This window comes from Leuciscus leuciscus (genome assembly GCF_965113295.1).
Source record: "Leuciscus leuciscus genome assembly, chromosome: 8".
In the NCBI taxonomy this organism is placed as follows: domain Eukaryota; kingdom Metazoa; phylum Chordata; class Actinopteri; order Cypriniformes; family Leuciscidae; genus Leuciscus; species Leuciscus leuciscus.
In genome coordinates, this window is record NC_138732.1 from 7,366,122 (window position 1) to 7,391,412 (window position 25,291).

Sequence of the window (25,291 nt, forward strand, 5' to 3'; positions counted from 1 at the left end):
CTTTTTCCAAGTAACTTTCAAATTTACAACAAAATAGCTTACTTTTTCAAATAAGTAATGCAAGTTACTTTGTTTTCCCATGTATTGGCCGATAGCTTCTCCTGTGCCCATATTGAGAGAAAGCGTGAGTAAGTTCAGAGGCGTTGTGTGACTGCTGTGTGAACATGATGGTTAGGCTACCGTAATTCTATCTTGACTGGGTGTGAGTGTGAATTTACACATCTCACTTGCACAAAAACTGATTCAGTATTCCTCCAAATGAATAAAAACAGTGAAATACGATCTCAGAATGTTGCACAAACCTGCAATAATTAAATGTTAAATTACACAAATATAATGTATTTATTTAATCTCACTTTATTGACCAATGTCTTTTCTGCAGACCTTGTATGATCTAATTCAATCGTACTAATAAGCAAAAAATTACTTCAACATCAAATTTGTGTAGCCTACATGTTGAACCAGCTTCTCTATTCTTCGGAAAATCCAGAATGTCAGCACAGCTGAAGAGATGGGTCTGTCTGCGGACTGCAAGAGAGGGGAGTAACAGGAAGTGGGCGTAACTTGAAGTGGGCGTAACTTGAAGTTGTCCAAATCACACAGAACCACACGATATGTCAAACTCAAAATGAGATGTTGTCGGCAAGATGCCAGCTCGTATAGAGACATTTAGTAATGTCGTAAGTTTAACATTTAAACCACATTATTAGATTACCCTTTGACTTTATGAATACACATAAATGACAGCTTGGCAATATATGAAAGGTTTTTATTAAATATTATTTCAAAAAAAATGTAAGCACATGTAGTCAGAGGTACAGAAAAATAATAATAATTCAGCAAATAAGGAAATTGTTTTATTTATTTTAATCATGTTTGTTAAAAGTATGTTGAATGATGTTAGTTCATTTGTGCAACCATGTATTTGCTATAATGATGAAAATATTTGAAAACCAGTTAAAATCAAGTAGCCTAATGATGCAATCCTTAGTTTAAATCTTAACTTTTGAGTGTATGCAGAATAAATGGATGTAAAATTATCATGTCACATGTGATATTTTATTTAATGTGACAGAAAAAAAAAGACAGTAACACCAGTGACACACAATGAATTACCAATGACATGCATAAGACCAAAGATCATTATTCTTCAATAATAATAATAGTGATAATCAAAGTTTTTTTGTTGTTTTTTTAGCACAATTCACACCCAGCGGTAATTCAGGGAAAAAAATATCCGAATGCTCCACGTGAAACTTCGGTCTTCCGATCTTTTACCATGTCAATTCTCAATTGATTTTGATTAATATGCGCGAAGGAGCGAGAGAGAGCCAAACAGTTTGAAGACGCGCGCGACCGGGGCTCTCTCTCTCTCTCTCTCTGCTCGTTCCTATCGCAAGCACAGCAGTCATCTACATCATTTACCGATCAAATAAGGCTTTGGCGAGACAAAAAATCGCTTGTGAGACGCGTGAGTGACAGAGAGACGGAGGGAGAGCAGGGAAAGGAAATGCAGCTGAATGAATACGCTACGTGTTTTAAATAGCGAGCGTACTTCTTTTTTTTTTTTTATAACGAAACGCAATATGTTGCGGCCGGTGTTGATTCTGTGGCGCACCGCTATGTGTGGGAAACACCGTTTGTTCTGTTTATGTTAAACTCGTGCGAGAGCGATTCAAAAGCATTCAGAACTGTCTGTTTGCTCTTATCGCTCTCGCGGTACTTTGATATCATACACCGACCGGTCTGTGCAGCGCAGCTTTAAGTCGAAAAAAACAGTGAGCAGCTTGAAGTGGACGTAACTTGAAATGACGTAACTTGAAGGGGCGTAACTTGAAGTGGGCGTAACTTGAAATGACATAATTTGAAGGGGCGTAACTTGAAGTCTTGCAGGATGCAGACAGATTCTATTGCAGCTGAAAGATTAGTTTGAGCTGCGCCCTCTACTGTACAGATGTGAATGTGCACTTGCTTTTGCATTTTCACTTTTGGTATGAAAGGGCCTTTACATTTGCCCAAAATATAATCTTTTTTTCCCAGCTCAGATGGGACGCATATAAACCATAAAAAGTAATTAAGTAATGCAATTAGTTACTTTTTAGGGAGTAACGCAATATTGTAACACATTACTTTTAAAAGTAACTTTCTCCAACACTGGCTAAGTTTAAGCCTCGTGCAGTGGTTGATTGACAGGCAAGTAGAGCTGTTCAAATCCATTCGCCCACATGAGCATTTAAACTACAAACGCAATTTTACATGTTTTGCACGTTCATGTAATTGAAATTGGATTTGCTCATAAATTTAGTATTGAATTTGACGAGTGTAGTTTTCGTATTATTTCCTATCAGGATGATTTGCCATAAGATTTTAAAAGCATTAATATGATTAATCATTTGTATCCTATTACTGTCAATGTTCACCACTACAAATATGGTCTCAAAGCTAATAGGCTAGGTATATTTAGGTTGCACTAGGCCTATATCCAAAGTTTGAATGTTCTCTAAGAGAAGTAGTAACATTTAACAAATATGTTCCAACTAAAACATTGCTAACGTTCTGAGAACATTATTAAAGACCAAATAACTTTGAATGAACATTCTATTAATGTTACTGGAAATTCTGAGAACATTCCCTGTTGGGAAACTCTCATTTTGATTTTATGGGGCTAAAAAAACATTCAGTAGTTGGTCCAGATTTGTTGTTGGAGCTCTGCATGAAAAACAAAACAGGCCTTCATTACAAATGAGCTTATCTGTGCTGTGAAAGAAAGTGAGAAGATATTTCGCCCCTCTCTCTCACTAATGTCCTTAGTTTATCTGCTGCTCTCACCTCGTCACGTTAAGCCAAAACAAACAATTAGGCGGCCATTAAGGGCCCATTGTTAATTGTAAATAATCCATCATTAATATTGATTAGCTGTGGCGAGCAGATCTCATTCACTTCTTACCTCCTAATGAGTGAGTCTTAGTGGGCTAATTGCTTCAGGCTATTTCCATTCAACACCGAGGAGGCTGCAGCGAGCTCTGGAGTGTGCCTTGAGTTTTACTGTTAACTAACACAGATTGAACGTCCATGATAAGATCAGACCCCACTCCAATTAACTTTCTCTGAAAACCTTTCCCAAGGTTACAATGTGCTTTTCCGATCTGTCCAAAAAGCAGCATAAAAGTAGGTCACGTGACTCGCATAACTCAAGTCTTCTGAATATGCGCGCGTGTGTGTGTTTACAGATTTTCATTGTTTGATTATTGCTTTAGGGTTTTAACTGGAAAATACATGCTGTCACAGTATTTGAGTACTTTGTTAAGTGTACTCAGTCTGAGACGGTAACGTCTTAAATGGTTGCTTGAAGGCAAACCAGCTGTCTGCAATGTGTAAACTCTTTTTGAGACGACAGCAAATATATAGGCCTATGTCTCATTGTCTCCCCATTCAGTGGAACATGATGTCTGTTTGATGGGTTGAGTTTGATATATGTTGTCAATGTCAAAAATAAATGCACTTTAAAAAAAAAACACTTTTCTGTGAATAAAGTGCAGTAAACTGTAAAACTATTTGCACTACAAACAGTGTGCTTATAATTAAGACAATATATTACCATAATATTGTATATAAAAAACAGTTTGCAATTTCAAGCAGCATAACAAGCTGTTTCGAATGCAGCAAAAAATAACTAAGCAGAATTTACAAATGGCCACTTCCACTCGTTAAGGTTGCATGTATAAAAAAAATAAAGCTCTTTTTAACAGATTTTTTGCATTGTTTTTCATGACAAGTACAGATATTTCTCATTTTTTTTGTAATTCCCATTGTTCTCAATATTGATTCTCATTAGATTCTCATTACTGTAATACTGTTATTTCTTCAGTAAAGCTACTATTATAATGCATTTATTTATTTAAATCAACTTAATCAAATTAAAGCTAGAACAGATTTTTTTTACTGTATTTACTGTAATGTGACTGAGATGCTTTGCATTACAGTAATGCAAATTTATAAATATAGTGAGTATACAAAATATAAAATTAAATTTTTGGCCCATGTTTATTGACTGAAGAAACTTTTTGGAGGACGCACTGCAAAAGTATTTTATCATGGCTAAATTGTTTCATTATTTATCACTGTAAAAAAAAAAATTACATCCCCAAGTCAAAAATTTCAAGTGACCGATAACATCTAAATTTTTCAATTAGTCTGACGTATTATTTCTCATTGAGCCAATGTTAACAGACTATTGCAACAAGAATTGCACTTGGGCCGATTGAAAAATTTAGATGTTATCGGTCACTTGAAATTTTTGATTTGGGAGGGTTAGAATTTTTTTACAGTGATGAAAACAGGATTGATCAACAATGCGGAATGATCAGATTGGCTCACCCAAAGAAATGCAAATAAAATATTTTTTTAGAAAACCTTTCATGGACATTAGTGACCCATAAAAAGAAAGCAAAACTTGATATCTAAATCATTCTTATTCATGTCAATTTCTGTTGTCTGTTTTGGAGTGTAATGGCTACTTTGCTCCAGTGATTTATTTTCATGTGGACAGGCATGTCAGATTCATGAAGATCAATTGCTTTATCCTGTCTGTCTGTCTCTCTCATGTCTATCTCTCTCACTCATACATGCACACACACACACACACATAAACACGCTGTCTCACAGTCTTCATGGAGCCTCCACAAATTTAATTCCTTTATAACAATGATGTCACTAAGCGGAGGTCACATGTGGAGCAAATGCTTGTAAATCCAAATGACAGTATAGTGTATTAAACAGGGCGAGCAATGGAATTACAGGACGTGAAGCAGGGGAGAGATTCACCTCACCTCTGGGATTAGATATATTGGTTTGTGATAACACAGAAGCCATGAATCACTGCAGTGTGTCACAGGAGGTAGAGCCCTCATCATGGCTTTTAAATGATGATCAATAGGATCTTTATTTCACTAATTTACATGCTGTCATTCGATAACTTCCTCTTCAAAACTGTGAAAACACCTCATGCAAGAAGCAATCAGGGAGTGTTTAAAATTGCATATTAAATAATTGCATTTTTTTCTAGATAGATAGATAGATGGCGCTCATTCAACACATTCATAACACTTTTTTGTTTTGTTCTTCCATATAAAGATGCAATTCCATGAGAAAGCAATATAAACCCCATTCAGCACGTCACCCGCTGTGAAATCACTGTGTGATGTTTTATCGGGCTGTGTGTACGCATGCTGTGTTGAAGGTATTGAGTTTAGAGTAATGGATTTCAGAAAACATTTGAATAGTATCTTAATTCACTTGCGTTATGTAGCCTGTTAGCAGAGGAAACAAGAATATTAAACTAAACAAGTCGAATTCATCAGTGCAATCATTTTCTCCAGCTCATCTTTGCAAAATATACCAATTTACATTTATGGCGCTCTCATTATCCATTATTTCCCATATTATGAAACACCTTATAACCTGTCAAGTCTTTTATCTCACCAGGCAGGTACTTAACTTCAGCGTTATTAACATGATCCAACTGCCTTAGACTCACCACAGGACGCTTTTCCCGCGAAGTGAACTGCTTGATTTCTTTTTCAATTGTTTTAAAGTGCCTTTATTGTCCTTCGACAGACATTAGCCTCACAGCGTCAGCCACGACTTGAGAACTTGGCACTCTAGGACATCGGAATGGTCAATCAGAGCAGATAATGTTGGTCAGGGTGGTTGATTTGGTCTCTTTGCAATCTTACGCTAGACATGAATTGCTGAGACGGACCATTTAAGCAGCATAATTCCATCATTTTAATAGTTTTAATGCTCAACAGGTACACAGATCTGGGCAGCGTGCTGTGTTTCCCAAAAGTCACACCCTGTGCCAAGCTGGACTTGAATAATTGAAGTGGTTTTGTGTATACTCATTCATCTGAAGTGCTCTCTTAAGTCTTTCTCCTGAGACGGATTTGAGCGGGAAAAGGCGGAACTGTTCCTGCATTAATGAGAAGCTCTTTGCTGCATCCCGACTCTCTAAAGACAGGCAATATACAATCCAACATTACGCTATATTTAAAGCCGCGTGTGTGTGTGTGTGTGTGTGTGTGTGTGTGTGTGTGTGTGTGTGTGTGTGTGTGTGTGTGTAGCCTACACTTCTCAGAATACACATATTTTGATATTCAATTTCAGGTAAATCTGTGGAGAAGATCTATCAATATGTAGATTTGTCTTCAGTTATGTCAATATTCAACTTTTCCACTCCTGTAGGCCTCGATTCATCCACAGCCATCAATGAAAATAACACAACTTAGAAATTCATTTCATGACTTCGTTGTTGCCTATTACAGTTTTTTTCGATTGCTAAACGACAGTGGGCACAACTGGAGTCACATGTGCAAAACTCTAACTACAGTCTGCACAGCAGAAGTTCATGTGGACCAAACTCTAGTTCGTTTTTCATTGCTTGAACAGTTTTCAAAACTCTACACACTTATCCCATGACTTTAACCACAACCTGCACAACACTGTGGATTTACAGCACTTTGTTCAAATGCTAACACACTGCTGTCAAAACTGTGAACCACACATTCAAAACAGAATAGATTTCAGCCTTGTGCCTTTCAAACACTGCTGACTGCAATCTCAGCTGAAAGGCTAAGCAGGGGTCTCGTTTTAGACTTGTTAGTGAACACACACACATTTTAGTACTTTTAGTTTCTACCTTTTTTTTTCTCATTACTGTAATTCCGTAAATTACTACAGACTATTGAAGCAAACTGCTAATTTTCATTTACCTTAAAGAATTATGTTCTAAACATGTAAATAAATCATGTGAAAGAATGTCACTCTTTTCTTTGAAGAAAATATTACTTTGTATGAAGTCACTGAAATTGTTCAAACTGTAAAGATGAAAAGTTAGTATTTTCTGTATTGGTGTTTGATGCTAGTGTTGTTCCTCTCAGTGTGTTCTTCTGAGTGACAGTGTGTGTTATCTCAGTGAGGGTTGTGTGTAGTGTTTGGCTGCACTGAGCCTGTTTTGAGCCGTGTGTTAAGAGTTGTGTTGCTTGGAGTGAGTTTTGCAGGTGATGTGAACTGTTTAGCTCAGGTGACTGTTGGTAGTGCAGACTGTAGTTAGAGTTTTGCACATGTAGCTCCAGTTGTGCTCATTGTCGTTTAGCAATCGGAAAAAACTGTAAGAAAAGTGTGTTTAGAAACTTGTGGCCAGAGTTGAGGAAACACCCTTAAATAGATGTTTTATAGCCTATATCCAGGTAAACATGGCCTCATGGGAAATCAAGACCAGGGGTCATTTATTGTCTCTAAATAAAAAGAATGTCTGATGGAGGCCTTGAAGTTGGCCGAAACATCACTGTTTTTAAAGAAATAAAGTCAGCTCTATATGTTTGTAGAGTGAGTATTGCACTTTTCTTCTGATTTTTGAGTTGAACCTCCTCTACAATTGGTTGAACATATGCCTTTTATTTTCATCTAATTTGTTGCATGAAATACCACTGTTATACCATGAAAGATGAACCAGGGCCAGAAATAAATCAATTCAGTATTTATTGTGTGATTTAACAGCACTAATATTCTAAAAGCTATGTATTCTACTAACCTAAAAGTATAAGTTTACATAATACGTGTGTGTGTGTGTGTGTGTGTGTGTGTGTGTGTGTGTGTGTGTGTGTGTGTGTGTGTGTGTGTAGGCTATATATATATATATATATATATATATATATATATATATATAGGTCTATGTGTGTGTGTGTGTGTGTGTATAGGCTATATATATATATATAGGTCTATGTGTGTGTGTGTGTGTGTGTGTGTGTGTGTGTGTGTGTGTGTGTGTGTGTGTGTGTGTGTGTGTGTGTGTGTGTGTGTGTGTGTGTGTGTGTATAGGCTATATATATATAGGTCTATGTGTGTGTGTGTGTGTGTGTGTGTGTGTGTGTGTGTGTGTGTGTGTGTGTGTGTGTGTGTGTGTGTGTGTGTGTGTGTGTGTGTGTGTGTGTGTGATATACACACACATATATGCATATATACACATATATTTTATAAACAAACTTTTATGTTAAATGTGATTAATCACGATTAATTGATTTGACAGCACTATTGCTTGGTTGTGGCATCATTTACGTTACAACAAGTAATCTTACCATTAATAACCTTTTTTTTTAAAGCTATTGTACGTGTTTACCAAGCTTTATTGAACATTCTAATATGATATAGTGAGATGATGTGTGAAGAAAATAAATACCAAGGTAAATATCACTTGTGAACAGAATATTTTATTGAACATCATTTTTAATCAACCTGATAGTTTGACAAAATATGTAAAAATTGTTTCTTTTGAATTATTTAATTGTGTGTATAGAAAAAAAAAATATAATAGTTATGCAATTAGCCAAAATGCTAGTAAACACAACATCACAAAACATAATTTGAGATGGTGGCGGAAATGAGGGGGAAAAAATCTATTCGACATTATTAACAGACAATTTTAATCTAGTGATTTAGTACACTTTAGTTTATATATATATATTCCCACTAAAGGCAAAACGGACATCCGGCAAACACAGAACACAGAGGACATACAGACGCAGCACAACGCCAGAACTTCTACGGTTACACAAACTTTGCTTTCGCCCCCTCTAAATCAGGCCCCTTTACCAGCATCTGCCATCTGTTCCAGGAGAATCTGTTTCACTCCCCGAGCCAAGCAAGGCCGTTATTGGTCCTAATGGCGCTATCAGCTAAGCCGCTAAACCCAATTACTGCTTAAAAAGGGAGGCCACCCCAGCTAATCATGGCCGCCTAACCTGATTTGGCTGTGATGAAGAGATGGGATAAAGATCAGTTAATGCAGGGAGAATGATCTCACAAATACAAAAAACTCAATTCATTTCTCTGGGAGGCCAATCTGTCCGATTCAGCGCTAATGGAGTGGAGTTTCATTAGACTCGAGGCGTGCTGCTCGCTCTTATCAGCCTGATGACAAATAATATCAAATAAGGGTGATCTTCATTAGCGACATGTGTCTCAAAAAGCTTCGTTTTGAGAGGGATTGATGCAGAATGTCTTAATATACTGATCTGTGGACATCATTGTGATGGCCTAACATGGAAGAAAGTGAATATAAATAATAACACACTAAAACAGCTCATTATTATTCATACTTAGGCTTTACAAACTGGATTTGGGATTTGAACAAACCCTATGTTTTATGTTTTAGCATGTTTGATTGTGGCACAGACATGAATAATACCTCAAATCATGTAGCTTGCTCAAAAGAGTTTTTTTAGGGTGACTTTTTTAAAGTGATCTGATTTAAAATCGAAGGACAGGCCTAAAAATGATTGAGACTTGGGCCTGTAGAACCACCTTCCTAGCAACTGTGTGTGTGTGTGTTTATAAGAGGATACACATTCGTGTAGTTACATGGGCATTACACTGTGGTTTATGAGGACATTTCCTGAGTCCTCGTAATTTAAATGGCTTAAAAACATACTAAACAATGTTTTATTAAAAATTGCAGAAAGTTTTCTGTGTGTGTGTGCGTACGTACGTGTGTGTTCCTGGTAAACCCTATGTTATAAGGGACAAAATATCCTCAAAGATGGCAATATCAGAAATCCTTGTCCTTTTGGAGAAAATCTAAAAATGGTTAGGGTTAGGGGGTAGAATATACAGTTTGTACAGTATTAAAATAATTATGTCTATGAAAAGTCCCCATAAAGCAAGCGTCTTTGTTTTGCGCTATAGTGAACTTCTTCAGACACGTCTCTTTTGCTGTGCGCTTTTAGGCCTTAAAGTCAAGTTCTCTTAACACACTGTTAACCACACCATCTGTTAATAGGTCTGGTTTGACAGCGTGTGTGCATGCGTGTTCACCTGAGGGTACAAATTCATTTATTCTGCCACTCTCATCTGCAACCCTGCAGTAAGAGTGAGTTGTGCATGCGGCCGCGGGCTGAAGGGCAGGTCTGGACCAACAGAGCCGGGCCAGGCCTTACAGACGGACATTAGGCCAAACCGGAGTTAAAATCCTATTAGTTTCAGCTGGGAATCAGATTATCGTCGTCGAGAATCACTCGTCTGGCAACTAGGGTCTAATTTACGCCAATCAACAGCAATTATTGAGGGGAAGGGGAGCATCTATTAGGGAAGCTCATCCACTTAGGCTAATGAATGGGGCAGATTCAATCTCTAACTGAAGAGACGTATTTGGGAACTGCAGCTGGGGGCGAATGCACTGCATTCAAGGGGCACCACTGTTATCTGACTTTGTGTGTGTTTGTGAGGAGAAAGACATTCATTCGTACTGAGTTTTATTATAAATGGCAGCCGTATAGATCAGACTTTTCAGTATTTTTGTATCGTGTAGTATAGGGCCTATTACATTTGCAGTAATACTTGGATCAATATATGACAAACTGCTTTATTTGCTTACTGTCAAACTGGTCATGAGGGAGATTTAGCTACCCTGCTAAACTGTGACTTATTTCCATGAAGGAACAAAGTAGAAATATTAGAGAAGTTATGGTTTTACTAATGGATGTAATGTTTTAATTTATTGAATTATAATGGTGGGCAAACAAAAAAGTCACTGACACCTACAGAACTGCTGAATCGCTGTTTTCATAAAGTTTTGAGAGTTGAAAAGGTGACATTGGGAGATAAGAAAACTTGTGGTGTCCCCTAGTGTTTGAAAACAGCAAGTGCTTCCTGCACAAACTCCATTTCTTACAAAACAATATGGATTTTTATTTTCATAAGAAAAAAGGAAGAAAATGAAAGAAATAGTTAGCAGTTGTCTAAATATGTAAGAATAAAAAATAAAATAAAAATTGAAACGTTTAAACCCATTTAAAAATGTAAATAAAGGGTGTCAGACCGTATTGTAGTGCATACTCCATAACGCAAGATGTCAGTCTTCAACAATAAAAATGCACGCAGAAAAGCAAGAAAATAAGATAAAAATGAAGGGTGACTTGTTTCCGTTGTCTTTTGAAAACTCAAGAGGAACATAGATGCTTTACTTACCAGCCCATCCACTCTTGACTATTTGGTAATGTTAACAAATGCGGCAGTAGAGGTCGCTAGACTTTTATCGGGGCTTAGAAATGAAATGGCAAATACATAACGTTTTGCAATACATACAGTTGGAAAATTGAATACCGTTCTTGTTAAGCGATACAAATCTGCATCGAACAATATTTATGTATGCTGTATTTGTGTAAAATTGCACTTCTCCAATTATTTGGCGGTGTGCACTATAATATATTGAGTATTATAATTGTATTTGTTGTATAAAAGCGATCCTAAACATCTAAAGACCAATCAGATGCGTTATAGTAAAGCACGTGATTCAACACGGAAGTAGCTCTGGAGTGTCTAATCTCGCTTCTTCACTGAAATTCTTTGTTCTTCATCTAGAAACATCAGCAGCTTCTCAACATGGCGAATAACAGCACAGGCTAAAAACGGGCTAGCGTCTCTCCCCCTCTCACCTTCTGTTAAACCCTGAAGAATAGTATGCAGCAGCCTTTGACAATATCCCAGAAAGAGTTTAAATAATGGAAACGCGGGGGATTGAGCAGATGTTCGACTTCCAGCGGTAACTTATTCACATTTAAAGCTTGAAATGACAGCAGTTGCAGAGCTAACTCAATTAGCCTTAGCATGTTCAACATCAAACCCTCAAAAACACAACCGTATAAAGTCTGTTAGAGATCATTGAAGGATTTTCACAATACATACATAAGAAAATAAATAGTAAACACGAATGATTTCTGGTTATTTATGCACTTACGTAATTTAATAAACTATATAATGCTATTTAAAAAGTATAAAAAGGGAATAATTTTATTTAGCAAGGACGCATTAAATTGATCAGAGGTGACAGATATGTTTTGCAACATTAAAAAACCTTTGCTATCGTACTATTTTAAATAAATGCTGTTTTTTTAACAGTACTTTTATGGTTTATATGATAGTTTTACAGAAATCTGGTTGTGTTTACAGTTAATGAAACCTGCTAAATTAATATTGTTCATATAAACACAATGAGTCTTATTATTTGTGATTATTTATGTCAACAATAAGGCCTGCTGCATGCAACAACAACACCAACAAACCTGATTTACATAATCATAATGCATGATCGTATAATAGCTGATTTTTCTCCACCAAAGCCTTAATTCATGTTTCTTAGGTAGTCTAGTAGTAATCCTGATATATTCGAGTAACTCATACATGACAGCAGAAATGAAGTGCACTAGTTAGTAAACTGGTGTAAATCGGTCACGCAGTCTCCTGTGTACACTGCTCAGATCTCTGAAATGGAGAGATGGATGTTGAATTGTGCCAAACGGCTGTTCTCAGAAATAGATCCTGAAGCTGGTTTCTATTCCTGTCATCTGTTTTCACAGGTTACCAAATGATCGCTTCATCCTCCTGCTGTTGTTGCTGTACTCCCCTGTTGGCTTGTGCTTGATGCTTCTGAGAATATTTATTGGTGTTCATGTGTTTCTAGTGAGTTGTGCACTACCTGACAGTATTGTCAGAAGGTAAGACGCCACACTGGAGAGTTAATAGTTGTCAACATTAAGAAAGCGCACCAAAAGAGTAAGATCAGAAATAAAATAATACTTAGAGAACATTGCATTTGTGGACTAGGTTTTATGTAGATAATTGATCGTTACAGTGTTATTTGAGTATTATTTAAATGCTATTATAGTATTTATTAATATTTTGAATTGGCTTTTATTTTTATAATTTCAGTTTTCACTTTAATTTTGTTTTATTTTTCTATATAGCTTTAATTATGTTTTTATTAACAAACTTATTTATTTCAAATCTTTTTCCAAGGCAGCATTTCTTAATGTTCTCTTCGTCGTTTTTTTTTTTTTTTAATCTTTTTTTTTTTTTCTATTTCCAGAAATAATTTTTAATCAGTTTAGTTAACAATAACAATACTGCTGCTGTGTGACATGCTCAAACTTTTTATTAATGTATCATTTTTACACCAATATTTAACATTTTTACAGATTAATTTGTCACACACCTGATTAAGGTTATAATTCATAATTTGGTGATCAGTCACAAGTTTCCTAATGCTTGCATATAAATTGTAGTGTAAAATCTTTTGTCATTTTTGTTTGGCAGATTTAGGGTGTGTTCACACTTGGCAGGTTCGGTTTGAATAAAACGAACTCTGGTGCGATTGCTCTGTTAGTGCGGTTTATTTGCATAAGTGTAACCACATTAAAAATGACTGTGAGCACCAAGCGGAGGACTAAATGTATTATTTTCTTTTTTTGGTCCGGACTAAAAAACAAACAAGTGAACCAATCTGCAAGTGTGAACACACCACCCTATGTTTGTGTTTGTATGTTTGCTGTATTGATGCCAGTGTGTGTGTGAATTGGCTTCTGTCTGTGCTGTTTCAGGTTCATAGTGAGAATAATGTGTTCAGTGCTGGGTCTGCATGTCCGGCAGAACAGCCCGCGCTTACGGGACAAAACTGCCAGACTTTACATCTCCAATCACGTTACACATTTCGACCACAATGTTATCAACCTCCTGACCTCCTGTAACACGGTGAGTGTGTATGTGTGTCTCCCAGCATGATGTAATCTCTTTCTCCTCTGCTCGGCCCTTGACTTCTGTGTCTTTCATTGGTTAACTCACACAATGAGGTCTATTTCTTCTTTGGATGCTGTGCTGACTTAATGTTGGGCCAGAGGCCAGTGAATGAGGTTTAATTCTCTCTGTTTGCTCACTTCAAATGATTCACTTTGTTTGAATGCGCGGCAGGAGGAGTAAAACTTGCATTCAGTTTCAAACATTAGGTCATACTGCTCTGCTTGATCTAACATTTCTGTACGAGTTGACCTAGGTTTTAGTTAGAAAATAAATTAAATGTATTTATTATAAATGTATTATACTTTAACTTATTAATAATACATAATTGTACATTACAGTCAACAAAATTGAACATTTACAATAAGTGTATTAAATTATAATACATCTAACTTTTATACACATATATAATATACAAATAACATTATATAATTTACACAACTTGCACAGTATAAATAATAATATACTCAGTATATGTACACTTACAATTTTATTACACATTAAAATGATCAAAAATGACAGTAAATGCATTTAAAATGTGACAAAAGATTTCTATTTCAAGTAAATGTTGAACTTTATATTCACCAAGGAATCCTGTGTCACAGTTTCCACAAAAATATTAAGCAGCAAATCAGCATATATGAAAGATTTCTGAAGGATCATGTGACACTGAAGACTGGAGTAATGATGCTGAAAATTCAGCTTTGCCATCACAGGAAAAAATATATTAAAATAGAGAACAGTTATTTTAAATTGTATTAATATTCCACAATATTACCGTATTTTTGAGCCTTGGTGAGCAGAAGAGACTTCTTTCAAAAGCATTTTAAAAACGTCGCGATCACAAACTTTTGAACATTGCATTGCTCAGATGCATTACACAATGTTACCTATTTGATTCAGTTTCAATAATAAAAGAATAAGACACGTTTAATTGCTATATATCCCCTTTTTATCTAATTTTGTAATTCTGTATCTAATCAGCTCTATCTAACCATGTTTGCCTCTTTCTCTGTGTGTTTAGCCTCTGCTGGAGGGCCCCGTGGGGTTCCTGTGCTGGGCGAGGGGTTTTATGGAGCTGGGTCAGGGCGTAGGGAGCAGGACAGAGCTGACAGAGACCCTCCGCAGATATTGCTCATCTCCTAACACTTTACCCCTCCTGCTCTTTCCAGAGGAGGACACCACCAACGGCCGGACCGGCCTCCTCAAGTTCAGGTTCAAAACATTATTACAAGTCAAATAAATTTTTCACAAATACACGTTGTTTCAAAGCAGCTTTACAGAAAATCATGGTGTTAATGTGTATAATATCTTAATGCATTATAGTTGCATTTGGCAGATTACAAGCAATCAGTCAGCTGAGATTTGCTATTGTATATATTGCCATATGTGAGTAATACTGTATGTATGCAAATAAAGTTGGACATACTTGCATATCCAACTTTATATAAATAGCTGGGTGATAATATAGTTTACATTTCATGAAGATATTAATAGTGATGCACCGATGTGAAAATTGTGGCCGATACCGATAACCGATATTAATATTGCTGTTATGGCCGAGACCGATATTTACCGATGTCGATATCTCTGTATAGAAAACAAATTTGAATGATTATCAAATAAAGAGCTATTTTCCAAAACACATTTTTGTTTTTTTACTTTAGAAATGACTGATATTGGGCACCTTTACCTGTGTGCAAAATAGGTCACATATGACACACATGCATTATACTGCATTGCATATACAGTAATGTGTGCTGGTCAACTTGTCTAAAATTAAGAAACCCTTAGAAAACAGTAAAAAAAAACAAAAAAAACAGGAACATTGTGTAAAATTAAGATAGGCTACTTTATTTATTATTCCAATATCCAAATATCATACTAATAAATACCACAGGGAAAAGGGCTTCTATTTGTGACGTGTGCTGTCTTTGCGTTTGAACATTGCACATTTTAAACAGGACACTCATTAACTGAATAAATGTTAGCCAATACAAACATATTTATAGAAAACAGTTGACAATGAATAGACAGGAGTCCAATAATAGCATAACGAATCATTCTAAAAATAATAACAAGTAGCCTAGGCTATAAGACGAATCCGACATGGGCTGTGTTACAGTAAAACGTCCGTCATTTAACGAATTTTAAAAACACGGATGGATAATACAAAATACTTTCTGATATTTTGACAGAAAAAAAAACAAGCAAGAACAAAATTTAAACTTAGCCCGTCAATTTTTCATTTTACAATTATCTTCTCTCTCTCTCTGTGTGCGCGCGTCCGTGTTTGTGAGAGAGAGAGCTCGCGCAGCACTGATACAACGGTAGCCTACTTTTTAATCCATAAGTAACGAACGCGCTAGTTTTCATACAAAATAAATATGTAACATAATTAGGTAGGCTACTTTAGTTATTATTAATACAATAACGTAACACATGAAGGCTACGTTTCTCAACACTGAGAATGAATCAATAAACGCCTGTTTCTCCACTCGCGCTTATCAGTAATCCACAAATCACACGTGCTGTCACTTTTGAGAAAAATCTAATTCGAACGGGTATCAAATATCAAGCAATATATTCAAATATCTACGAGTCAAAAAACGATCAGTCAAAAATGTGTCATGAAGAGGAAAAAAACTTAAGTCGCACTGGACTGCGTTAACAATGTTACGGACGGGACAGTTGACGTGAGCGCTCTGAAAGCGCCACTAAGACTGCTTTAAAACTTTCACAGAGACCTCAAACAGAAAGCACAAAAAGCCTGTCTTTAAATTTAATTTCGTTTTGTATTAATTGTATCTTAATTTTGATAAATGTTTCATCAACCAATTGCCTGGATTTAATTAAATAAGAAGTAAATATAGTGGAAAATATTTAATCAGGACACGGAGGCGACGGCGCATGAACCTGGAGCGCGTCTCATAAATGAACCGAAATCTACCTGCCTCAGCCTCACAGACCGGAGACATATATAGAAAGCTTGAAATGTCTATTTTTAAACAGAACAATTCAAAACGAAAGAAAACAGACTGTTCTCTGCTTATGTCATCTGTATGAAATGTGTATTTCTCTCAGGCACGTTCACTACTGCTAAGATCGCGAGTCAGCATCATCAACTTCATCTTCAACTTCACACGTCAAATATCGGCCTGTTCACATTGGCCATATTTTGACATCGGAACGATACCGATGTGTAAAAAAATGCCCATATCGGCCGATATTATATCGGCGGCCAATATATCGTGCACCACTAGATATTAACGATCAAGCAGTTGAGATTTGCTATATATCACCCTATGTTCATGTACTGTATGCATTCTGAAAAAGTTGGATAAACTTACATAAACTTGATATAAAGAGATAATATAGTTTGCATTTTTTGATATAAACAGTGCAGTCTGTTGATATTTGCTTTAAAGTATATATTGCTTTACGGGAGTATACTGTATTTATGAAGATAATCTGTAGTGTGAAGTTGGATGCTATACATAATAAGGTCTCAATTTGTAGGTTGGAAGAATGATGTATCTATATTTTCCCCATAAACTAATGCTATAGTGTATAATAAAATAAATCATATGAAATGTCTCTTTGATCTTTAGGATGACTGTAACAGTAATATGCCTGAAAAAGATTTCATCCATTTTGCCAACAGCGACTCGCTGTTTATGGCGTAAATACCTGTTTATGATGTGATTTGGTTTTAAATGTGACTGTTTGGTAAGTAAGGACTGCTTTAATGCCGAGACTTCGGTGATTAAATGTGGATCTGTTCTGGGAGGGTTGCCAGGTCCTCTCTAAGTTTCCTTGAAGGTTCCTCTCTAAGCTTTACTGATCCTCAGATTTAGCCTTTACTGCCTGTTAATCAGCTGACACCCACCTTGCCATTAGCTTTTAGATGACGTTTCCTTTTCTCTTTAAGAAAGATGCCATTTTTAAAAGCCCAACTTCTCTCTCCTCAGCTCTTGGCCTTTCTCTGTGTCTGACTCCGTCCAGCCTGTGGCATTGCTGGTCAAGAGGCCTTTCATAGCTTTGGTAATTGCATTTAAACCCTTTTTTATGATCCTCTCTTGTTGAATGATTTAACCCGGTTAAATTCACACACGTAACAAGTAATATTTACCTCTCTTGCTCTGAACGTGTATGTAATGTAATCCTACCTATAGTTTTTATGTCAATGCTGCACTTGTCATTTCTGTAAATCACTTTGCTATGAAACCATTCGCTCAGGCATTTAAATAAGACTGAATAGCTAATTGTAATTCGTTTCTAGAGTTCCCAGATCTTTTTTTTCATTCTCAAGTTCCTGTAAACACACACAAGATAGTCTTTGTGTGAGCGTGGATATTTATAGCAGCACTGATAATAAGTGATTCACAGTGCAATAGAAAGACGGACTGTCAAAGGTCGGCAGATCGGCTCATAGCGACCTCTTGCTCCTATTACAGCTTTGCAAAATGGTTTTATTATTATGTTTTGGTGAACTCTGGATATGATCCATTCCTTCAGCTGCTGTATTACATCAGGGTTTTCAATCTGTTGAGATGTCACGAACCCCCAGATCTGATTCATTTAAATTTAAAAGGCAGCTAGATATTTGTATGTGTAGAGTATGGAAGCTTGTTTTAGCTGCAGAATAAATAAATAAAGGGTAATTGCAGCTTTTTATCTCACAATTCAACCTTTTCTTCTTGCAATTGCAAGTTTACATCTTGCAATTCCTAATTGGCATTTAAAAAGTTAGAATTGTGACATTTTCTCGCAATTGACATTGTAACTCGCAATTGCACATTTATATCTCGCAAATCTAACTTGTTTTTCTCAAAAAAAAAAAAATTTGTTTTGTAAGATATTCTTTTTATTATGCTTTTTTGCATCAAAAAATATATAATTTAGGTTTATAATTGTAATAACTTATGTTTTCAACTTCTCAGGCTCTAAAATGTATACACGCAACTGTAGCTTTAAGTCTTATACATTTATACATGACCTCTGTTACTGTTTTGCATGTGAAAACTGTATGCAGTTCACACTAGCGTTCATCAGGACGGGGCGAGTTACTGAATGCCGGATAGGTGTTTTATATAAATGTGGGCGGTCAACTGGGTATGGAGAATTGCGTTGTGCATATGAAAGTATGTCTAGATAATAAGCATCAAGCCATCGACATGCACGTAACTGTGTTCTGTTAAACTTTAGCATCTAGGATAATATAAAAGGTCTTTCTCTGTTTCTTTTCAGAACACGCCAGAATCCTCTTGGCTGAAGGAGCTGCTGTGGACCTTTTTTGTACCGTTCACAGTGTACCATGTAAGGTACTACATATTACAGTCTCTCCTTTGTCCAGTGGCAGTATTTTAAACGTACAATCCTCTATTGCTGCTCGACAGGCCACAACTGGTAATGCAATAATGAAGCTTTTCAGTATTTAATAGCCTCAGGAGTCTTGCGAATGAAGCTTATAAGACCAACAGTTTCAGGTTTAGTCCTGAATTTTTGTGCATACTTGCCTGTTGCCAAATATTGTACTTTTATTACTGTCACTTTTAAATATTTAATTTGATTTGTTTTATAAAATTTTGGCATTTTGAAGTAGATGCTAATGCTTAATGGTAATGTTTAATGTTGTAATTATTGAGTGAATAAAGGAAGAATCAGAAGCATATCATGGCTTTCTGAATTAATAAACTTTCTTTCTCACTCTTGTTAAGTGTCTCTGTACAAAAATGTAAGGTGTGATTGTTTTGAAATGCTCTCAACCAGATGGCTCCCACCATTGTCTAAAGAAGATGGTGAATCTCATCTAGAATTTGCCAGCAAAGTCCAAGAGGTAAAACTTTTTTCCCTTTTTAAAAAAAATGTTTTTGTGTTGAATTCTGTGTACTATTTCATCCAATAGACATTGTATGTTTGCCCTTTCCTTTTTATAAATTTTTTTGCACTTTCTGAAAAATATGTTTGCATGTGCAGTGATTATAGTCGTCGCCAATTGTAGCCTGATTAATGTGTATACATGCTGGACAAACCCGAGCTACCACAAAAATACGGTTTCCACACAAATAAGCAGCAGCACAGCTGTTATCAACATTGATAATAATAAGAAATGTTTCTTGAGTAGCAAATCAACATATTAGGATCATTTCTGAATGTGACACTGAAGACTGGAGTAATGAAGCTAAATAAATTAGCTTTGCATTAGAGAAATACATTTTTACATTTAAAATTGTACATTTACATTTTAAAAGGTTATTTTACATTGTAATAATCAAAAATACAGTAATTGTTAAATATTAAGTAAATGCAGCATTGTTGAGCATTGAGACTCTTTTGAGTCATAGTGACTCCAAACTTTTGAACAGCAGTGTTAGTCCGATTTCGCTAAAACTGGACTGGTATGATTCAACTGGAGCATTAAAAAAAAAAAAAAACTGAATGAGTCCTACTCAAATAAAGTGCATGTAAATGCATGTAGCGATCCTCTGCCTATAGCCTGTTGAAAGTGTGCAAGTCATGCTTCTGTTGTAATGAATGCTCTGTGAAATGCCTTGAAATGTAAAAGATTTTAAACCATTTTCCGGTAATGTCATACTTGGTTGAATTACTATTAAAAACATGTTCAAACAAACCATTATCTTATTGTCCACTGACATGGCTTTTCATCTGCCTAACCTTCAGATCCATTTCATGTCCGTTTCAAAGCTTCTACGTGTCGTTTGATGTAATGTTCATTGTGTCCCTCCGTCAGCTGCTGGCCACCAAGATGGGCGTGATCTCCACACAGATCACTAAAGCAGACAAAGCCGAACACATCAAAAGGAAAAGACACACTGCCGCTCAGACTGCACATTCAAGTAAGAACGGATTCAATGGTGAGAAATGAAATTATGATGTGTATATACATCATAAGAAGTTACAAGTTAGATCACTGAATCAGCATAGTAGATGTATTTTGTCTTCTAGTGTAACATGAAACTGTTTTTTTTTGTGTGTCAGATTTGGGTGCCAGACCTCGCACAGTGGCACAGGGTTTCCTGGGCACAAGTGCAGGGGCCGAAGACTCACGAGTAGCACGTATGGTGCAGCAGGTGAAAGAGGTTCTGCCTGACGTCCCATTATCGGTCATCACCAGAGACCTGTGTATGTCTTCCTCCCATAATGCTTTGCTGTATGCAATTAGTCACTAACATGAAATCCCCTGAAATATTAATTCAGACTAGCTTCAATAAAAGCAACTGTGCCATTATACTCTTTTGTGGCTCCCCTATATGCGTACTAATGCAAAGCTGATTTCTTGGGTTTAAGCAATTGAGTTTCAGCCAGGATGTATTTGGTTAAAGGGATAGTTCACCAAAAAAATGTATTTGCTGTTGATTTACTTGCCCTCAGGCCATGTAAGATGTAGGTGACTTTTCTTCTTGAGTAGGACAGTAAAGAAATGTTTAGCTGAAACCGTGGTTCTTGGTGATTCATATAATGCAAGTTAACTGCTACTGTCACTTCAAAAAATCATATACAGGCAAAACAAAATTGATACCCGTGGCTCCTGATGATACATTGAGGTCTTAAGAAGCAAAAAGACCTGTGTGTGCAAGAAACTGAACATTATTTACAACATTATATCCTGTAATCCACAGCCTCGCCAACGGTCCTCAGCGCTGTAACGACAGTCCGGAGCGCGAGCTTCCTGTCGCGTAATGACATATACGCTGGAGATCAAACGTTAAGAATCTGTGAAAAGTCAATCTTCCTGATTGAAATTGTGCAGGCAAACGTAATCTTAATTTTTTATATAGGTTGCGACATCCAGGATAACTCAAGTATAATTTTGATGAACAATACAACACACACGTCCTCCCTCTTTGTTGTAAACAAACACAGCATCAGCTCACATTTGAGTTTGGTCCAGCTCGTACTTTATACTGAGACAGAAGATTGCGCTCCAGACTGTTGTGAACGTGTTCAGGACCGTTTGCCGAGGCTGTGGATTACAGGTTATAATGTTGTAAATAATGTTTCTTGCACACACCGATCGTTTAGCTTCTTAAGACCCTTAATGTATCGTCAGGAGCCACGGGTATTAATTTTGTTTGGCCTGTATTATGTTTTTTGACTCTCAAAGTGATGGTAGTCCATTGACTTGCATTGTATGAACCACCAAGGACCATAGTTTCAGCTCAAATTAAAAATTCTGAATAAAAAAGGCACCTAAATCTTGGATAGCCTGAGGATGAGTGTATTAACAGTACATTTTTATTTTTGGGTGAACTATCCCTTTAAGAAATCCCCTTTTTTCATCTCTGTACAGTACAGACCAACTGTGTGGACACAACCATAACCAACCTGCTGGAACACGCTGACCAGTTCAGCTCGGAGGCTGCTGCGAGCACTCCTTCAGCTCCAGCCAAACCTGCAGCTTCCTCCTCTCTGTCTGTAATGGCATCCACACCCAATTTAAAGGTACCAGCGACTCTCACATCACTCACTGAAAAGATGCAGGTGCAAATGAACCAGTTTTTAGGCCAAAGTTTGTTTAACAAGTAGTGACATTTGGTTCTTGAATGAATCGTTCTTTTAATCGAGTAACCGGTCGAGCCGGTTCACAGAATTGAACTGAATTGAGCTTTAGTTCTAAGTTGATGACACAAGACCTACATCCGAAGTATGCTCAGCTCTGAATAAGCCAATACGCATGTTATTGAACTAAGGAATCAGTTTGAAATGAAAGTCAACCTCATATTACAACCCCACATACTCATATTTGCGTGCTTCGGACAGTCACGCAGTAAATTCAGTGTTTGAGAGGTAAAAGGCAGCAGCTATAGCAATAGATACTATTTACACTAAGTGTAAATAACAACTAGATTCTAGATTTCTAGATTCTAATGTCAAACACAACATTTGACTGTTTCATTACCTTTATTATAGTTCAAAATGTCCATTCAGTATAAATTCGATAGTACAGTCGGCAATACGAGGATGCATCCAATCATTGACACTGACACCAGAAATATGCAAATAAGAAGGTTAACCCAGGTTTAGGAATGTACAGTGTGAAACGTTAGCTTATAAATATTATATGGATAATATTAATTAATTGTTAACCCCGGGTAAATTATGGGCAGTGTGAAGCAAGATAACTCAGGATTCCTTTTACCCAGGGTTTAGAATGACCCAGGGTTAACTATTTCAAGTGTGAAAAGCACTATTATTCTGTCTGGACAAGCTTATTGACTCATTTGGTGCTGCGCAAAGAGCGTGTGTGCGTGCTACCTCAGATACGCGTCTTGCGCCATCAACCCAGAGCTAACATTTCTATTCTGTGAACCGACTCAACCAGTTACCGACTTAAAAGAAGGATTTGTTAAAAAATTGAACACCACTATTAACAAGACCATTTAAGATTCACTGTATAAATCTAATTTGCAATATTTTTCAGTGTACCACAAAAAACTAGATCTGTGTTTTGAGTTTGACCTTATTTTGTACAAACTGTACAATGGCTTTTTTCTTGCATGGCCTATATTAGTGAATTTACCTATAAATAGCAACTTTGAAGCCTTTTGTCTGACAGGATATTTATATAATATGTCTAATGTCTGTGTATTCATTCAACAGCCATCTGCCAAATCTTTTGGGAGATCACCCACAGACAGACACATGACCCTACAGGAGAGAAAAGAAGCCTTATATGAATATGCAAGAAGGTAATTGTTTTATAAATACTAAAATAATGTTTGAAACAGTGTGTTTGAAAAACTGTTGTTTGCCAGTGTCCTGTAAAAAAGGATGGTAACAATATTACACTTGATATTTTTGAGTAGTAAAGGCTTGATTTCTTTCATGGAATCTATCTGAATAAATCATGTAAAATCCCCTAAATGATTTAGTATATGACACAATGAATTTAATATTTTTAGTGAAATCTGCTTTTTTATTTTAAGTTGACTCTCAAAATTGTGTGAATTCGAGTGAATGAAAATGACCTGTTTCTATTTGACTTTGAGTTATATTTAGGGTTTGAAATTAACTTACCAGCCAATTTGGCAAAAAAAAAAAATTAAATTACCGGCCATTCAGAACTTCTACTAGCCAAAATAAATAAGCCACTATGTCACAGCTTAGATAGATAGATAGATAGATAGATAGATAGATAGATAGATAGATAGATAGATAGATAGATAGATAGATAGATAGATAGGTAGATGATAGATAGATAGGTAGATGATAGATAGATAGATAGATAGATAGATAGATAGATAGATAGATGATAGATAGATAGATAGATAGATAGATAGATAGATAGATAGATAGATAGATAGGTAGATGATAGATAGATAGATAGATAGATAGATAGATGATAGATAGATAGATAGATAGATAGATAGATAGATAGATAGATAGATAGATATAGATAAAGATAGATACAATATATAGGCCTATATATATATATATGCTGTGACATAGTAAATCTGATTTATTGCTCTTTTTTTCTATTTTGTCCACATATATATTTAGATTATTTTTCCACAATATTTTATAATTATCACCTAAAAAATTTTTAATGAAATTTACAAGACCCTTGATTAATTTTTTACAGTGTATAAATTGTATGTTGTACTAATTTTTTTCTATTGAGTAATCTGATTCTTTACTCTCTGTTCACCCCGCCCGCAGACGATACATTGAAAAACATGGACTGAACAAAGAGGATGATCTATGACCTTGGACAAAGACACACCTGAGGAATTGTTTAGGAAAGGCCGCTGCTTAACACAAAATCCACATAGACAAAGAAGAAATTATAGAGTTGACCCAGATTGAAACATTTGTGTTTACCAAACATACAGAGAGAAGACTGGATTTTTTTCCTTTCTTGTTTTTGTTTCTTTGTAAATCGTCTTGCATGGCAATCATGCATGTCTTTTTATTATTTCTCTCTGCAACAGAAAACAATTATTTTGGTAAACAATTTGTATTGAGACCCAGTGACCTTGGCACACTTCATATTATTTTTTATAAGGTCCTTGGGTAGAGAATAAGGGTTTCAGAAACATATGGCAGTGAACTAAAACAACACGAGGTTCATTATGTGGTTAATGATACATGTTGATGCAATATCAGCTTTTAAAGACATTAAAGATCATATAGAAATGCAAAGCCTATTGTGATTGTGTCTGTTGTACTTTATAGACTTATTACATCATTGGAAATGTATTTATCTTATTTATATTTTATTTATATATTTATATTTTAATATATATCTTATATATATTTTTTGTGAATGAAAATGAAGTTGTCAGGGATAGATGAATAATTATTTCCATAGGTCTTATAGCGTGTCAGTGCTATTTTTTTGTCATTAGGATTTATTTATTTTTTAAATGCTCTCAGCTTTTTCTTCATTTACACAAAATTAGGTTCAATAAGCTTTAAACCTATCAGAGTTTTTTATTACTAGTATTATAATTACTTTATTTCTGCCTTAAGTTATAAATGAATTAGCACCTTGCAATGGCCATGGGTGACAAATGGAAGGGTTAAACTGTCAAAACGGCTTCGATTATGTTTTATTTGTCCTCTTTAGGCAAATAAGTTTTGGAGAATATACCTGCAGCCCTGACTCCTTCGCAAAAACTTTTAGATTTGTTTTAAATAACAT

The 25,291-nt window shown here is 35.8% G+C and overlaps 1 protein-coding gene across 2 annotated transcripts; it reads left to right on the top strand.

Moving 5' to 3' along the window:
• Positions 1 to 11,408: 11,408 nt before the first annotated feature.
• On the top strand, positions 11,409 to 24,789 carry aup1 (AUP1 lipid droplet regulating VLDL assembly factor). Of its 2 annotated transcripts, none has more exons than XM_082177075.1 (12): positions 11,409 to 11,596; positions 12,411 to 12,548; positions 13,431 to 13,581; positions 14,648 to 14,838; positions 17,595 to 17,667; positions 18,874 to 18,947; positions 19,396 to 19,462; positions 20,378 to 20,501; positions 20,626 to 20,769; positions 21,938 to 22,089; positions 23,248 to 23,336; positions 24,307 to 24,789. In XM_082177075.1, the coding sequence occupies exons 1-12, from the start codon at positions 11,556 to 11,558 to the stop codon at positions 24,350 to 24,352; spliced, it is 1,290 nt and encodes a 429-aa protein (XP_082033201.1). In that variant the 5' UTR covers positions 11,409 to 11,555; the 3' UTR covers positions 24,353 to 24,789. The 2 variants fall into 2 exon arrangements, with proteins under 2 accessions (XP_082033201.1, XP_082033202.1); XM_082177076.1 differs by having other exon boundaries at positions 20,378 to 20,483.
• The last annotated feature ends 502 nt before the right edge of the window (positions 24,790 to 25,291 follow it).

Coding starts and splice junctions, on each gene's coding strand:
- aup1 (XM_082177075.1), top strand. CDS start 11,556: ATGGAAACGCGGGGGATTGAGCAGATGTTCGACTTCCAGCG. Junction 14,839..17,594: donor ACCGGCCTCCTCAAGTTCAG/GTTCAAAACATT, acceptor CTCTCTCCTCAG/CTCTTGGCCTTTCTCTGTGT. Junction 20,502..20,625: donor AAGTAAGAACGGATTCAATG/GTGAGAAATGAA, acceptor TTTGTGTGTCAG/ATTTGGGTGCCAGACCTCGC.